The sequence below is a fragment of the Osmia bicornis genome, unplaced genomic scaffold (genome assembly GCF_907164935.1).
Source record: "Osmia bicornis bicornis unplaced genomic scaffold, iOsmBic2.1, whole genome shotgun sequence".
Taxonomy (NCBI): domain Eukaryota; kingdom Metazoa; phylum Arthropoda; class Insecta; order Hymenoptera; family Megachilidae; genus Osmia; species Osmia bicornis.
Genome location: NW_025791318.1, coordinates 1,387,138 through 1,404,141, shown reverse-complemented (window position 1 = coordinate 1,404,141; position 17,004 = coordinate 1,387,138). Strand labels below are relative to the sequence as shown.

At 39.1% G+C, this 17,004-nt stretch overlaps 1 protein-coding gene across 1 annotated transcript; it reads right to left on the bottom strand.

Moving 5' to 3' along the window:
- Positions 1 to 5,284: 5,284 nt before the first annotated feature.
- Positions 5,285 to 12,470, bottom strand: LOC114881473. Its single transcript, XM_029198280.2, has 2 exons — positions 12,257 to 12,470; positions 5,285 to 7,386 (listed from the first exon to the last, which is right to left on the bottom strand). The coding sequence occupies exon 2, from the start codon at positions 7,384 to 7,386 to the stop codon at positions 5,347 to 5,349; it is 2,040 nt and encodes a 679-aa protein (XP_029054113.2). The 5' UTR covers positions 12,257 to 12,470; the 3' UTR covers positions 5,285 to 5,346.
- Between the last annotated feature and the right edge of the window lie 4,534 nt (positions 12,471 to 17,004).

The window sequence follows — 17,004 nt, the reverse complement described above, 5'->3', positions numbered from 1 at the left end:
CTGGATTTAAATACTGTCTAACTTAATTTTATTACTTTTATACCGTTACTTAGTCCGGGTTGATGCTTTGTTTCCTTCGCTCTCTCTATGATCCCTTGTATTATACTGCCAATGCTTTAATATTTTAACATTGTGAATTGACCTTTCACTGCTTGCGGGAGTGGTTGGGGGGGATGAGGCTATTGTTGCTGCGGGACTGGCCCCCGCTTTGCCGCCAGCATCTGGGCGGCAATTTCCTGTTTATAGTTCAGCATCTTTGGATGTTTATGGATTTTTACTAATGTAATTATTGATTGGTCGCGCTGTGTGACCACTGACACTTGCCTGGAGCCCAGGCTTATTATACTGTTAATGCTGTTTGCTTGCGCGGGGCAATGGGCTTTTTGACGATGAATGAAAGGGTAGCTTATAATTGCTGGTGTGGGGTTGGATGGCTTGGGGGGTGTGCGCCGTGGTACAGACTTCGGTCTTATTGAACTATTGTTCTCTAATTACCACCTCGCACCGGCGTGTTGTTTGTTGATGTACTTTGCTCCTTTTCTTCCATCCTTTTACAGTCTACGGATGCGCTCTTTCCGTTATTTTGTTTAGTAGCGGGGTGCTGGTTATTTGATTGAGTTACTGTCAGAGGTTTGGTAAGTTAATTAGTATATTGAGTTATTTATTTGGTATTACGCTGTCATTTGGTAATTTTTCTTCACTATGTTGACTTGTGAGGATTAATGGGTCAATTAAATTTTCTTTACTAGCTGTTTGGTATTTGCTTCAAGTATAATTCTAGTTATGTTTGATTGTGGAGTGAGTTGCTGTTTGCGTGCTAATTTTGGCGGTTTGGTTCTGTTGCTGGTTTGGCTGTATCTGTGGGTCATTGCTGGTTGCTGCTGCGCCCGCTGGATGGGGTTGTGCCCTCTTTTGCGTGCATTGCGGGCGCCTTGGTGGCTCTGGCTCTTCAAGGGCTCCTTTGTTGATTTTTGGTAACTGATTTGCGAAATGGCTGGCGGGCGCCTTGGTGGAGAGCTTTGTTGGTCTCCTGCATCCCTCTGGGTCTCTCTCCGGCTGTGCACTTTTGGGGGCGGGGGAGGGGATCTTGGGTCGATGCTGCACTTAGTGGGGCTTGGCCATTGTATTGGCAGATTTTACTCTGTCCTTTTGGCGGGTCTATTTGACCGACTTCTCCTTTACTTGGGTTTTGGGGCGGTTATTCGGTTCAGCTCAGTACTTGTTTAAGTTTTTGTCCTCATTAATTTGTTTGTGTCTTATTTTATTACATCGCTATCCTGGTTCACTGTTAATTTACTTGAGTTTTACTCAATTTGTTAGGTAATTATTGAGGTATTGTGGTTCTTATCTCGTAATGGGGTGGAGGGATTTATGGGAATTGCATGCATTGTCTTGATGACCAATAACTTTTGATCTCATCTTAGTCATACTTTTCTTGATCTGGCGCCCTGGCTTTAGTGATCGGTGATTAATCTGTATGTGATTCTAATATGAATTTTCAGCTTGTTCGTCATGATTGGGCCTCGGTCTGGCGGGGTACCTCTCCCTTAGCTCACTTTATCCCATTTTGGAAGGCCTTGGTGCTGGCTTAGGTTCCGTTCTGAATTTTCTTAAATTTTCTTTTGAATTTTCTTTGCATTCCAGCTAACTTGAGTTGATTATGCTTTAAGTTTAGTTATCCCTCTTTGGATGCTAATTGACCCGACGGCTTAACGCTGCCTCGCAGATATTTATCTGTTGTTGCTTTATTAATTACTACTTCTTCCGCTTGTATTATCGTGACCCATTGTTGGCTGTCACCTTTATATTCGCTCGTCTTTCTCTTGTCTTCTTCCCTTCTACGGATCAGACTTATGGTTTGTATCTGTTTAACCCACTTACAGACTGTACTCTGACTTTTCCCAATCTTGATTATATCATCTTGACTTCATCCTATCCTTGGGCTTGGTTTGTTTTGATTTTCTTCTCCTAATCTTTATAAGCGTAAGATTTAGTTTCTGCTTATTTGGGTATCGGCCACAGGGTGGTTTTAATTGCATCTCAGCTACTCTTGGGGAAACCTATCATTGTGTCTTATTATTATTTCTACTCTGGCATTCCTTTATCCATTCATTCTTCTTCCCTTGATTCATTCTGGTTCTGTCTCTAATTTTGAGGGTGACCCTATTTTGATTTCATGTGATCATATTTAGTTTATATTTTTTTTACTCCTTTCATTGAATTTATTTCTAATGTTACGTACTCATTCATTTGGTTTAGTATCTTTGATTCTTACGAATAGTCTTGCTTCATTTAAGCTGCTTCTACTTTAGTTTATCTTGTGTTTGACTTGTTGTGATTTGTTGTTTTCCCTGTTTGGCCTAATTAAGTGAATGTTGGTCCCTATCCCATTTGTATTTATATATTTAAACTTACTAGGCAAATCTTACCAGGCTCCTCCATTTTTATATGCCAATTTTATCTTGTCTAAGTCTTGTTTAGGGTGTTGAGTTATTTTTCTGGGCTCTTAATTCTGCTTGGCAGGGTTGCAGTCGGGATAATTTTATTATATACTTGTGCATGTATGTATTTAAATTTGTCATTTAAATTTTACCTGTTTTTCAATTGCGGCTTGTTTATTGTTACGAGGTGGTTCGGTCATGTTCTCATTCATCATCCTATTATCCTAACACATTTTATTGCATTTGATTCATCTAACTTGAGGAGTTGATCTCTTTATGTAGGCTTATTTCAGAGCTTTGCTTTTGTTTGGTATTTTTGCGATGTTTATTTTCATTTGGGTAGCGTTTCCTTTCTCTTTTTCCCATTCGCTCTTACTTTCTCTTAAACTTGGGGCCCGGTGGGGCTGCCGTACCATTTGTTCATTCCCCCTCCAGAGTGTTGTGGCGACTGTAGCTCTCTCGGCTTGGAGGTAGTATAGGTTTCTGACTCCCTCTCGTTCTTGTAAATGACCTGGCATACCTCCTACTCTTACTTAATATATTTATACTGGTTTACTGCTTATGCTTATCTGCGGTTTCCCTTGATTACAAATAATTCACGGTGTACTTTACCTCTTAACCTTTTCATCGGGTGTATATTTAGGTTATATTTTATCCCTTAGTTGTGTTAATCTTATACGGTGCGGTCTTTCGGGAAGGCGGGTACTCTTTTAGTTTTAAATCTTATGCCTCTTCACCCGCCTTCATTTGGATAACTCAACTTGATGTGCTCTTGCGTTCTGTAGCGCTCTTAGCCTGCAGTCTCCTTGATTTACTCCTCTTCGTTTTTCCTTATCTTTCTTTTGTCATTTTGTGACCTGCTGTGGCTATGTCAGCCTCGCCATTAGTTGAGCCTTGTTAAGGCGTATTTTGTTGACTGAATTTAGGACCGATGGGGTGTCGGTTATTATCTCGGTCGAGGGTCGTGGCCTTGGCGTGGGCTGGGGTCGGTTATGGCTACGTAGTTGCCTTGTGTGCAGGCGAGCAGTTGCAGGATGTATCCAGCGTTCGCATTCGGGTTGAGTTTTATTTTGTTTCTTTACGATGTTCCCTTTGTAGCGTTGCAAGCCTGTTTGGGTCACAGGTTCCTTTCTGTAAACTTCTTGCGTGAGGCTGGCCCTTGGGTGCAGATGGTGGGTGGTCCCCATACCAAGGTGGTTGCTTATATAATCTTCAACTAATGTATTCTCAATCCTTCTAAATCCTTATTTAATGCATTTGTATAGTCAGTCTGAGGTTGGTGTCTCACTTTCGCAATTATAACTTTAATTGAATTTATAATTGAATTTATATTATATAATGGAGAATTGTATAATTTTCAGTTCGTCTCGCTGATAATAACCTACCCATTAGATGCTTTCACATGAAGGGGACATGTGTCTCGTTACGCTTTATAATTGCCTGTAATGTTTGAACCTTTACTGCAATGCGGCTACTGAGGGTACTTGCATCTCTGTGGTGTTTGCAGGCGTTATTCTATTGTTTACTTACTCATTGACTTATCTACCATTATTGTATTCTATATATATATACTTGATTTATGCATATTAGTTAATTGGCTTGGTAATTCTCTGTGCCTGTTGCCGTCATTGAGGGGTGGGAGGTGATTCTGTTTTATCATGATTTATTAGGTTATCGGGGTGGGTGCTCATTCATGTGCTGAGTGATGGTTACTGATGGGAGCGTTGTATTACGTACACTTAGTAGTTTATTGTTGACTGATTTGTGAACAAACAGGCGGACTTAGTGCAATTCATCATTTATATAATTTCCTGGGGTATTATTTTATTTATTATTTTATTATTTCTACCTTGTGATCATTTTGGAATTTTATTCTCTCTCGTGCTATGATTCGGGCATCCGTCGGGGACCCAGCATCCTTTGATATTTCGTTTATGACATTTAATTATTTTCCTTGGGTCCTAATGTTTATAATATACCTGTCACGTAAGCAGTAGCCTAAGGGTGGTATACTTTGGAGTCACCTGTGGCCTTTGCCTGAGGAGCTTGGTGGCAGATTATCTTAACTATTATGACTTTTGAATGTGTACACACGCAGTTTACGAACTTGGACTTGGGATATATGATCTGGTAAGGCAACTTTCAGCTCCGAACATAATTCTGGCACTTGTCTGCTTTCGGTACACTTCGATGTTTAGCATTCCTGTCCTCCGGTGTGGTTCTACCTGCTCTTTTGTGTATGGGATGGCTTTATAGGCGAGTCGGGTATTCGGTGCTCCTGAGGCATAGTATTCTTCCTATTATGTTATCATAGGCTATTGCTAGTGGTGGAGCATGCTGTTGGATTCCAAGGAATTAACAACACGTCGAGAATACTCTTAGAAACTTTTATTATACAATGCAATGCGCACTCGATTAGTGGGTACTAAGAATCTGCTCTGGTAAAGCTCTGTAAGCTTTTTATATACTATTGGTGGAAATGGATAGTGGTAGGGATGATGGTCAAGGAACAGTGTGACTACGGAAAGGTACAAAGTGCAGGATGAGCGAGGAATAGGGACGATGGTCAGGGTACGAAGTGCAGGATGAATCAGGAATAAGGGGTGATGTCAAGGAACAGTGTGACTAAGGAAAGGAACGAAGTGCAAGATGAGTAACGGTTAGGAATCATGGTTAGGATGTTTGGCTGAGGATGAATCTGTAGTGTTGTACATATTGTGATTAGTGGCGTTGGTTATCCAACACCTCCCCCCTTTAAGTTCGAAGATCGTAGTCTTCGAATCTGATTACATTTCAAGTTTCTTTTTTTTTTTCTTATAATCCTAGTTCGTAGTATATATATGTTAATTTAAATAGTTAGAGTAGTCTATCATTTGAGAGATTATTAATTATGATACATATGTAGTTATAAAGGTGTTGTGCTTTTTCGAGATCGTGGTACATTTTTAGATCGGAGATTGTATCTTCTTGTAGATAGCGGCGTGAGCTGTAGCTGATGTTGGTCCATGGTTGGTTCTGTGGAAACTTGGATTTCCCCGTGCCTCTCGTATACAACCATCTCTGTAGAATGCTCCCGATGTTCCGTGTGGTCACTTGAATCAAAGGTGCAATTTACGAAATTCTTGATTACAGGAGGTATTATTTCCCCTGTGTTAGGACTTCTGGTGAAGCAGCAGAGTCGTTTCAGCAACCTCCAACATCCCAGCCAATGGCAGCAGTTTCCGCAAATGATCAAAAATAGAATGGCACCAATTACGCATAAGATTATCGTATACCAGCTTGTGTGCGTGACGATAAACGGTTCCTTCAATCGTTGGGTTAGCATCTCGTCAAATTCGTTGAGCTTTTTGTTGTTATATTTTAAATCGTTTAAATCAATATTCACGAGTTTGATCGGTTTTAAAGCTGTTGGTGTGTCTTGTTTAACATAGTCGGGTGCCGATATGCAACAGTCACTCGATATTATGTTCATTCTTGGAACAAGGTGAGTTACATTTCTATTCACCTGGCTAGTAGGTTCTAGTGAGAACAGCATGGTGTATCCTTTGCAATTATTGTGCAGTTGTAGCATCCCTGTTTTTTGAAGGACGATATCTTCCATGTGGTCCTTATCCTCCCCGCAGATGATCGTCAGAGTAGTAGGGTGTTGTAAAACGTAGAGCCATTGGTTGTTCGAAACGTATTTCCATGTTTCGACTTCGGCGTGTATCGTTTTAGTTGAACAGTCCCGTGGTAGATGATCCATATGTGATGTCAGCAGTAGTACTTCACATGTGGAGTCTTCGGTAGTCTTTGCCGTATGTATATCGGTGCATACGTACTTTCCTTCCAGGTACTGGTTACAATCCTTCAATTCCGATAGGAGGGTATAATGGGATTTAGATTGGGAGAGGAGTAAATATGGTTTTCGTGGTATGATGAATGAAAAGATTGAATTGTTTTCATGTTGGATAGGTAATGGTATTAAATGATACAAATCAAAAGTTGTCCTCCTCACGAGTGGTATTTTGACAATGAATACTACTAGATCGTTCATCATTATATTCTGAAGCTTAACTAGTTTATATATTTTTTGAATGTTCTTGTAATTTGGCGTGATTACCAATTCGAATTCGCCACTGTACTTGGTTAATTCTTCGCAAAAGTCTTTGGGTGTTATTATAAACGGTGAAATTATATTATGATTACTTAAGTTAATTGCTTCAATGTATTTGTTGTAATAGTCAGAGATTTGAGTACACAAGGATAGTAGAGTGGAAACTTGTTGCAAAATAACTGACTGTATTGAAAGATCAGAGATGAGATTTCCTGTTTTTACCATGTACTTATTGATTGCTTTCATATTGCTATTCATTATATCTTCTGTTTGTTTTAAAGACTGTATGGAATTATTGAAGTTCTTTATTGTGCTCGTAACGACTTGTATTTGGGATTTTAGAAGAACTTGAGTTTGCCTATTATCATTTAAAAGAGACTTAATGCTTTCGGAATAGTATTGCGCGTCATCGGCGTCTGGTGTTCCTATCAACCAATTTAATATGTAAGAAGCACCGTTGATTAATCCGCGTCGTTTGCGATTTTCGTGACTAATTCCGGTCAAAGCATTGAGTATTTCTCCCTTATTCTCTATATTTTTTAATTCACTTCGAACAGATTGAAGGGTTTGCTCACATCGAAAATGTTCACTGTTGCTATTTTCCGTTCGATTTAACATTAAATTACAAAGCTTTTGTGATCTCGTTAAATAGTTTTCTAAGAGAGCCTTAAGTTGCGACAGGTAGGTTATATTAATATGTGTCACAAGATGTAGTTCCGTATTGGAAATTTTTGCTATTCCTAATTTTTGATAAAAGATTCCGCTCGAGTCAGAGAGAGGAGTATTAGAATAGGATGTAGCGGAAATGAGGCTAGGGATTAGGAGTATTAGTATCATTATTTCCCTCATCTGAAACATAATGTTTGAGTAGATTAGAATGATATTTAATTCTTTTCTTTCCTACTTGTATTTCTATTGTTTTGTTAGGGAAAACATTGGTAATTTTGTAGGGACCCTTAAAGCTAGGTGAAAGTTTTTTGCTTAAGCCTGGTTTAATTTGCTTTTGGTGAATACATACAAGATCGTTCACTCTGAATTCAGCAGGGTTAGATTTCTTATCGTAATATTCTTTACTTTTGTTCTTTGAGTTAATTAAGTTATCCTTGACTAACTTAAATGAGACATTTAATCTATTCTTTAAAGAGGATATATAATCGTCATAGGTATATTTGAATTCGGGTTCTTGTGTAATAGAAGAGGGCAGATATGCGCTGCGACCGAAGAGTAGTTCGTAAGGAGTGTGATTAGTGGACTTGCTTATTGTTGTGTTGTAGCTGAATGTAGCAAATGGAATGTAATCGTCCCAATCTGTTTGATTAGGTTTAATATAATGTTTGAGGTAGTCTTTGAGTGTTAGATGATAGCGTTCAAGAGAGCCGTTAGTTTGCGGGTGATAAGGAGTTGTGGTGATGTGTTTAGTTTTAAACAAGTTACTGAAATTCTTTATTAGATTCGACATAAAGTCAGGTCCTTGATCAGAAAGGATTGATTTAGGAATTCCAAATCGCATAAATAATTCAACTAGGGTTTTAGCTACGGTTATTGATTCGTGGTTTGGTAATGCATAGGCAAAACAATACCTCGTTAGATCATCCTGTGCAGTTAAAATGAATCTATTTCCTGATTCTGTTAAAGGTAAGGGGCCTACTATGTCTATAGCTATTCTATCAAATGGAAATTTAGATGTTGAGGTAATTTCCATTGGTTGCTTAGTTGGTTTGAAATTTGTTTTGTTGATTTGACAGGAGTGACATGACTTTATATAATTCCGAATATCCATCTTAATTGTGGGCCAATAATAATGTTCCTTAATTTTATTATATGTTTTATTAAATCCAAAATGTCCCGCTAGTTTATTATCGTGATTTTCTTGTAAAATTTTATTTATTTCGTCCTGTGTTTTTGGCGTTATTTTATTATTATGAAATATCTTTATGTTATTTGTCATAAATACGTACTTTAGCATTTCGTACAATAAATTAGGTTTCAAATTGTTGCTTTTTTGAGGATAAATAAAAACAAAACCATCGTTGTGAATTTTAGGATGCAATGATTGAAAGCATTTGAACAAATGTTTGTACTCTATCTTATCGAAATGTAGATTTGATGGAAATAGCAAATATACTGTCTGTTTTTCGTTTTGTAAACTAGATACGCCATGTAAAATAGGCTGTAAATCAGTTAAATCGAAGTTTGATTGTATATATTCAGAATATTGGTTACTTTCGTCTAAATCTAAGGACCAAATTAAAACAATTGGTTCGTTGATCTTTGCAAGGCTTCGAGTCTCTTTTGGAAATTCTATCGGCTGCAATTGTGTGTAATGAAATTTGAAAAAATCTTGGTATGTTTGAGGTTGTGTATCAGCGATTAGCGCTTGATTTATTGTGAAAAGTCGTGAAAGTCCATCCGCGTTTGAATTTATACATCCCGGTTTATATTTAATTTCGTAACTATATTCTTCTAGTCTCAATCGCCATCTTACTAATTTCGAAGAGGGGTTTTTGCAATTGAATAGCCATTGAAGTGGTCGGTGATCTGTGTAAATAATAAACGTTCTGCCGTATAGATATGGACGGAAATGTTCTACCGAATTGACGATCGCTAAAAGTTCTTTCTCCGTCGTGGAATAGTTACGTTCTGCGTCGTTCAGGGTACGAGAGTAATACGCGACAGGGAGATCTCGATCGTCTACTTTCTGCGAGAGAACTGCTCCAATTCCTACGTCGGATGCGTCTGTGGTTAAAAGAAATTGTTTTTCGAAATCTGGGTATTGAAGAATTGGTTTACTAATTAACCTTTCTTTCAAGGTGAGAAATGCTTGCTCTTGAGATTCTGCCCATTCGAACTTTACATCCTTCTTTAATAGTTGAGTTAAGGGTTTGGCTATAGTAGAGAAGTTTTCTATAAATTTCCTATAATATCCTACCATCCCTAGGAACATTTTGACTTCCTTAATATTACACGGCCTTGGAACTTTTTGTACACTTGCAATTTTATTTGGATTGGGTTCGATTCCTTCATCAGATATAACATGTCCCAAGTATTCGCAGGATTTCTTTAGGAACTCACACTTATCTGGCTGAAGTTTTAAATTATATTCCCTGAGTCTTGAAAATACGTTTTTTAATTTTCGATTATGGTCCTCTAGTGTAGATCCGAATATAATTAAATCATCTAGGTAAATGAAACATTGTATGTTATTTAACCCGGTTAACACGTTATTCATCATACGTTGGAAACACGATGGAGCATTTTTGAGACCGAATGGCATTCGGGTGAACTCGTAATGTCCATTGGGTGTGGAAAATGCAGTTTTTGGACTGTCACTGGGATCCATAGGAATTTGGTGGAATCCACTAGCTAAATCTAATGTTGTGAAGTATTGTGCATGCCCTAATTGATCTAATGTATCTTCGATGTTCGGAAGAGGGTATGAGTCACCTATTGTTTTCTGATTTAGCTTCCGGTAATCAATTACTAGTCTCCATTTGCGTTTCCCAGAAGCATCGAGCTTTTTTGGGACCACCCATAAGGGGCTCGACCATGGACTAGTTGATGGTTTGATGATACCGTGTTCTAACATCTTTTCAATTTGTTTTTCTACTTCTGATTTGTGAATTTGAGGATAACGATAATTTTTTGCTTGCGTCGGTATGTCGTCTGTAGTCGGAATTTTATGAGACGTCGCGGTAGTACGCGTAAGTAAGTCGGAAGGAAGATGAAATATATCGTTGAATTCTAAGCAAATTTCTTTAATTGAATCGCGTTCTTCTGAATTTAGATGATTTAAGCGTAAATTTTGATGCAATACCTGTAAACGATTTGATTCTTTATTATTGTCTCGATTTTCAGCAAGGCTATAAATGTATGAACGATTAGGGATAGGTTCAATGAATAGTTGAGGAATTGGAATTTCGAGTGATTGAACGGATGTATTTAGTATCGTTATTACCCCTTGATTATTATGATCGACTTTAACAATCGCATGCGGAATTAAAAGAGAGTTATTTGAATTTAAACTCTGCCTACACACGATTCCCTCTTGAACATTGAATGGATTTATTAATTTTATAGGAATTACAGTTTCGGACCGTCCACAAATTCTTATTGTCGTTTGAGAGCTTTGTGGAGTATTCCGACCAAGAGATATAGGAGTTGAAATTGAATTTAGTGATAACAGAAAATCCTCGTAATTGATTTTGGCACGATGTATTTTCAGAAAATCATCACCTAAGATACCATCAAATGGAATATTTGAAGCTACATCTAAGACTTGGAATTTACCCGTGATTTTGTTACTACGAACTGCTAATTCTACTGCTGTTTCCCCAATTGTTTGAATCGTGGCGTGTGGGGCTATTCCATTTAGAATGGTGCAATTATTTTTATCCACCGTATAATCTCGAATAGATGATGCCTTAATTAGAGATATGCTAGCTCCCGTGTCGATTAAGAATTTTAAAATACCATCATCTGCTGTGGAATGACGTGATTCGAATAACACGTAAGGCTGATTATGAAGCGATGAGGAACCAGAATTCTCTAATATCAGAGGTTGTTGAATTCTGACGTCACTGTTTCTACGGATATCGGGGGATTGGGGAGATCCTGGACATTGCAAAAATTTGTCATCCTAGGGGCAACATTGTTGTTACTTGAGGATGTATCATGGTTGATAGCGTTTTGTGGTGAAAAGGAGTTCGTCGGAGTTTGTCTAGGAGTGTACCTGAACTGTGAATTTGGATTTTGAGGACGACTCGTGGATACACCTTGATGTTGAAAATTGGTTCTAAAATTTGAATTTTGACTGGAATTTGAATTTGTTCTAGAATTATTAAATTCGCGTTTTCTGCATTCTTCTATTACATGTCCAATCCGTTTGCAATACCTACACTGTTTAGGTTCACCTTGAGGTAGTCTGTTTCTATCAATCTGATTATAATGAACGGGTCTATTAATAGGTTGAGTAGTCCTATTGCGATTATTGTAACATTCATTAGTATTATGATTTGTTTTGTAGCAAATTCTACATTTCCGCGTTTCTACCTGATTGTATTGTATACGTAAGGCTTTCTCTTCCATTACTGCAGCAGTAAAAGCACTGTTAATATTTTTAAAATCGCGATACCTTAGCATTTGTGAAATTTGCGGATGTGAGTGATATACAAACCGATTTAAGGTCATTTCATTAATCATCGTTACACGACCTGCTAATGTATTGTCTTCAATATCTGCGGAATGAATTGTACCTAGGATTCTAGACTGAAGTTCTTCTAAACGTTGGTAAAATTGTGAGATACTTTCGTTACGCATTTGTTTAATAGAATTCAATTCCTCCATTAATTGATCTAGTGTCTTTTTATCTTGATATAAGCTTAATAATAAATCGGAAATTTCCTCCCATGTGGTAAGGTTACAGTGAATGTCGACTTGGTCTCTAGCTTTCCCTATTATTTTATTTTTTACAAATAGTAGCAATACTGGCTTTTGCGAAGGTCTTGCCAATTCGAATACAGAATCTACTTGCTTGATAAATGATCGTAGCTTCGTCCTATCTCCATCGAAATCTTTTGGTAGGAGCTTAATTAAATGATCTAACGATACCTCTACAGAGGAGACAACTGAATTTGCAACGACATCGTCGGTTTGCGACATTTTGTAGGAAGAAAATGGAAATTTTCGGAATTGAAAGAAGTATCTGGAGCTCAGTACTTACAGTGCGACCGTATAAATGTTTCTTTTCCTGAAGAAAAACTGCAACCTCCAGTGGTGCTGGATACACGTTGATCCAGTAAATGCAACCAGTTGTGGATGAGCTTCAGGATGAGTTTCTTCTTTTTCCCCTTCGATATGACCAATTAAAATTGGCGCCTTTCCTCAGTGAGACAATCAGCGATTGTCCAAGAAGCAGCTGAGTTGAAAGCCGTCGAAGGATCCCACTTCTGACACCAATTTGTGTTGGATTCCAAGGAATTAACAACACGTCGAGAATACTCTTAGAAACTTTTATTATACAATGCAATGCGCACTCGATTAGTGGGTACTAAGAATCTGCTCTGGTAAAGCTCTGTAAGCTTTTTATATACTATTGGTGGAAATGGATAGTGGTAGGGATGATGGTCAAGGAACAGTGTGACTACGGAAAGGTACAAAGTGCAGGATGAGCGAGGAATAGGGACGATGGTCAGGGTACGAAGTGCAGGATGAATCAGGAATAAGGGGTGATGTCAAGGAACAGTGTGACTAAGGAAAGGAACGAAGTGCAAGATGAGTAACGGTTAGGAATCATGGTTAGGATGTTTGGCTGAGGATGAATCTGTAGTGTTGTACATATTGTGATTAGTGGCGTTGGTTATCCAACAATGCTCTTCTTTTGATGTCATTCATTTATTGATCCTATCTGTTCCCTTTGGATTTGGTTTGCTAAGGCCTTTTTTATCTTAGAGTATAACTGGAATTGAAAATCAAAAGTAATTTGAGTTGATTGACTCATTCCAAATTGGTGATTTTGTTGCCTTACAATCGGTGCGGTCTGGTTTGTCTGCTTTTGGTTTAATCTGGCTTGAGTTAATTTATGACTTAACAATGTTTATTTATTTAAATTCTACCCTATACTTCGGTTTCTCCGGCTAGGTTACCCTCTCTGATATTGCTCTGTACATTTACATATGGCCTTGTACAGTGGTTGTGGTGACCTTGCTCAGCTGATCTTAATTGAAGTGGTTATGTTTAGCCTACTTTTCTATATTCTGTACTGTATAAAGGCGTTTGGGGAATGTTCTTTGCGCCTTGCAGGGACTCCTGCGTTGAGGCTGCGCTTGGTCTTGTGGGAGATGAGTTATATACCTTGGGCGATCATGGTGTTGTGGCTCGGGGCCATTACCGTTAGTTGTCTTTTGTTTCACTCTCATTGTCTTGTTGAGTGATTATTTAGAAGCTGTTGTATTTGGCTCTTCAGTGATCTCACTAGCCTTATTGGCTTCTACGCAGATTGGTGCTACACTCTTTAGGTGGGAGATCTTAGGCGATTTGCACTTTTGTTCAACAAGATTTATACGATGCTGCTGCATTTCAAATTTTAGCTACCGTTGTTTACTAAATTAGGGTTTTCTTAATATGAGTGACAATAGCCTTGCGTTCACTTAGTGTATTTATATTTATATTTACATCAATCGGATAGATTAATGTATTTATTTAGCCTTTCCAATTCCCAATTTAATAACTTCATTATACTTTAATAATGTTTTGATCGAGTCCGGGCCTGGACTGATTTAAGCCTTGAAGTAATTTCGGACGTGGGTTTGAGTGAAGCACGGCGATCTACTGCTGATCTTGCTCGATGCAACGAATACTGTATGACTAGTTATAACTTGTCCTCCCTTAGTTTTGTATTATTACTATTATCCTATTCAGTTCTTACTTCTAATCTTCCCTGCCTCAATTTATCTGCTATAGGGTGTGATGATGATGGCTGATCATTGTTGCTTCCGATTTTCGTTCGCTAAGCTTGCATCTGATGGCTGATTTATGGTTGCTATAGGTTATTTCTATTTGTTTTGTCTAGTGGATTGCGCCTCGCTGCTATTAAGATGCCTTAACTTTCCTACTTTTCTTAATGATTATAGACTATTCCATATTACTAGATGGCTAGATAGTGTTTGCCAGGTCTCATTTGATGTGCTCTCTTTGTACCTTGACCTTAATGGCATATTTCACTACGGGTTCCTAGAAATCTGAATAAGTAGGAGATTGCGAATTTTGAAATAAACTTAATCGCATTTATGGTATAGTATTTTCCTTTAGTGTTTTATTTCTGGTGGTATACTCTTATTTATTACAGTTCGCTGCTCATATTTTAGGTTTTGCTCTATTGTTAAAGGTGTTATGGTGCCTGCTTTCCCAGTGATCGTATAGATTCATCTGTAGCTGCTCAGTATACTCATATTGTTTTGATTTCGTGATTGATTTACTTGTTTCTTATTTTATTAGTCTTTTCTCACTTACTATTATTATTTACGATTTATAATTTATGATTTAGGATTTTGCTAACATTTTCTAGTTGTTTTCATTAACTCTATTTTGAATTTTGCGTCATGCTCCCTTGCAAATTGTGGGGGCTGGTTCGGCTGGCCTACAGTCTATTATGGGTATATTGGGTACCTGTGGCGGTAATGGTTACCGATACCTTCGACGAATTTATGGGGCATTGTTCCCGCTTTTTTGGTTCATTTTCTATTTCAGAAACCTTAGATATTTAAATTAAAACTTAAATTTTGTTTGTTAATTCATTATAGTTACTCTAATAATTATCTAAGTATTTAGCTTATCTAGATTATCATCTGGACAGGATATTTTATCTTGTCTAGACCAATCACTTTGTGTACTCTTTTATCTCTGCCTTATTGATTGAGCTTTTGAGAAATAATCCAGCATATGCTCACTATTTTCAGTTTTATTAGTTTTATAGGAGTCTTAGTTCACTGATGTCTGCCGGTATATTTGATTAAAGTGACTCTAATTATTAGGTGCGGATTACAGACTATTTATAATCCGCGGTCTGAACTGAGGGAGTGGGAGGTGATGGCGTCCTTTGTTGAGCTTATACGCTCTTCATGGGGAAATCGAGACGGGCGAGGAGTGGGGGGTGAGGTGCGCATGCTCGTGAGTTGCCTATCGCTGCTGGTGGGAGGAGCTGTCTGGATCAGCGTATTCATGGTCTCGTGAGAAACTAATAGACCAGAAGTTTCCGTGTCGAGGTACTGACGTGAATAATAGGCAAGGATAGTGAACATTCTGCAATTACTTTTTATAATCGTGGCCTGTGCTTCGGGGCTTTATAGGTCGATGGTTCAGGGGGTTCTAATGGGATTTAGTTAATTGGTGAACTCCTTTGGATATTTTGACAGCGTACGCAGTGCCTTGGTGCGTTGTGTTCATTACAAGTTACCCGCTCTTGATTTTTTGATTTGATTATTCTCACTTTATCTATAGTTCTTCAGTCTCTTGACTGATTCCGCTACTTAAAGACTATATTGATACGGCACATTGATAGTCCTGCATGGGTATATATATTGCGTACAGGTTGCATTTTGGGCGGTGTTCACGGTTGTGATATCATTTAGGAATGTGGAACATTTCACTATAGTTTCGCTGTCTCGGGGCGCTTATTTTGTGTGGTTTAATTTTGCTAATACTGTTGTTACTTCGGGGCAATGAGATAGTTGATTAGTTTTCAGAAATTCTGTCGTGGTTTCGACTTTATTGATTAATTAATTATTTAATTAATTTTGGTGTGCGAATCTTGGATTCGATATATTGTTTCAATGGCAGGTTCGAGGGAGGATAAACCTGGAAAAGTGAGTCCGGAAGTGGGAGTGATTTGGACGGTGGATTTGTGCACGGTTTCCCGGTCACTTGTTCACCTTTTTTCTTTGAGGCGTGATGCGGCCGCTATGCAGGGCACTAGCGGAGGCATCGGTAAACATTCTTCTAAGGGACCTAGCATGGTCAAAAAGCCCAAATCGGGGGTACCTGCTGGGGCCGGGGTGGGCGGGGGGGGGGGGGGGGGGGGGGGGGGGGGAGCATCGTGGTGCTCCTGCTCCGAATGCCTCGGCTGCCCCTTCCTCTGCTCGCTCGTCTGCACTTGTTCCGGCTTCTTCTGCTTCCGCTTCCGCCGGCCCGTCTTGTTCCTCGGCTGAATCTGGAACCGGTAGGGGAAAGGTGTTTGGCCCTCTCATCAGAAGATGTGAGGTTATACGCTCTCCACGATCTAAAACTTCTAAAATTTCTGCTAATATTGCGGTTGGGAAACCCCCGGTTGCCGGAAGATGGGTCAAGCCGGTTGAATCCGGGGGGGATGGACCTCGGGAATTGGGACTATCTCGTTCCACGGTAATGAGACTCAGGACTCTTCCAGAATGCTCGGTCGTGATGACTTCGTTGCCGGCTCCATTGCTGGCTTCGTCCAAGTCGCTTCCTCCGGTGATGGCGCAAACGGCAGCGGCACCGGTATCTGCGGTCGCTAAACCCAGGGCAGACATATCTGGGGGCGCAGGGACATCAACTGATCCTCGAAATGTTCACCATAAGAGGACTGGTAGTCCTACCTCCGTCATTATCCTCGATGATGATTTTGACGAGGAGTTCGATTCATCACCAGTACGAGGTACGACGCCCGCTGGCGTTGAGGACGGTGGCCCTCGGGAAATTACTACTGCTGTTTCTTTGACGAGGGTGACTTCGGCCACCGAGAAACGTACATTAATTGATGCAGGTGTTGTGGGCATTGCCGCGTCGTCTGTAGTGGGTAATTACGATGTAGTACAAAATCTTGTTTGCGGGGAAGGGGGGAGCGCGATTAGTGAGTCCAAAGCAAACAACATAGATATTAACATCAACAAGGGAAGGGGTGACAATGAGAGTGGTAGTGGGAATGAAATTGCTAGTTGTAATGTCGGTAGAGGT

Excerpts from the sequence above, each read along its gene's own strand:
- LOC114881473 (XM_029198280.2), bottom strand. The coding sequence starts at position 7,386 with ATGAGGGAAATAATGATACTAATACTCCTAATCCCTAGCCTCATTTCC.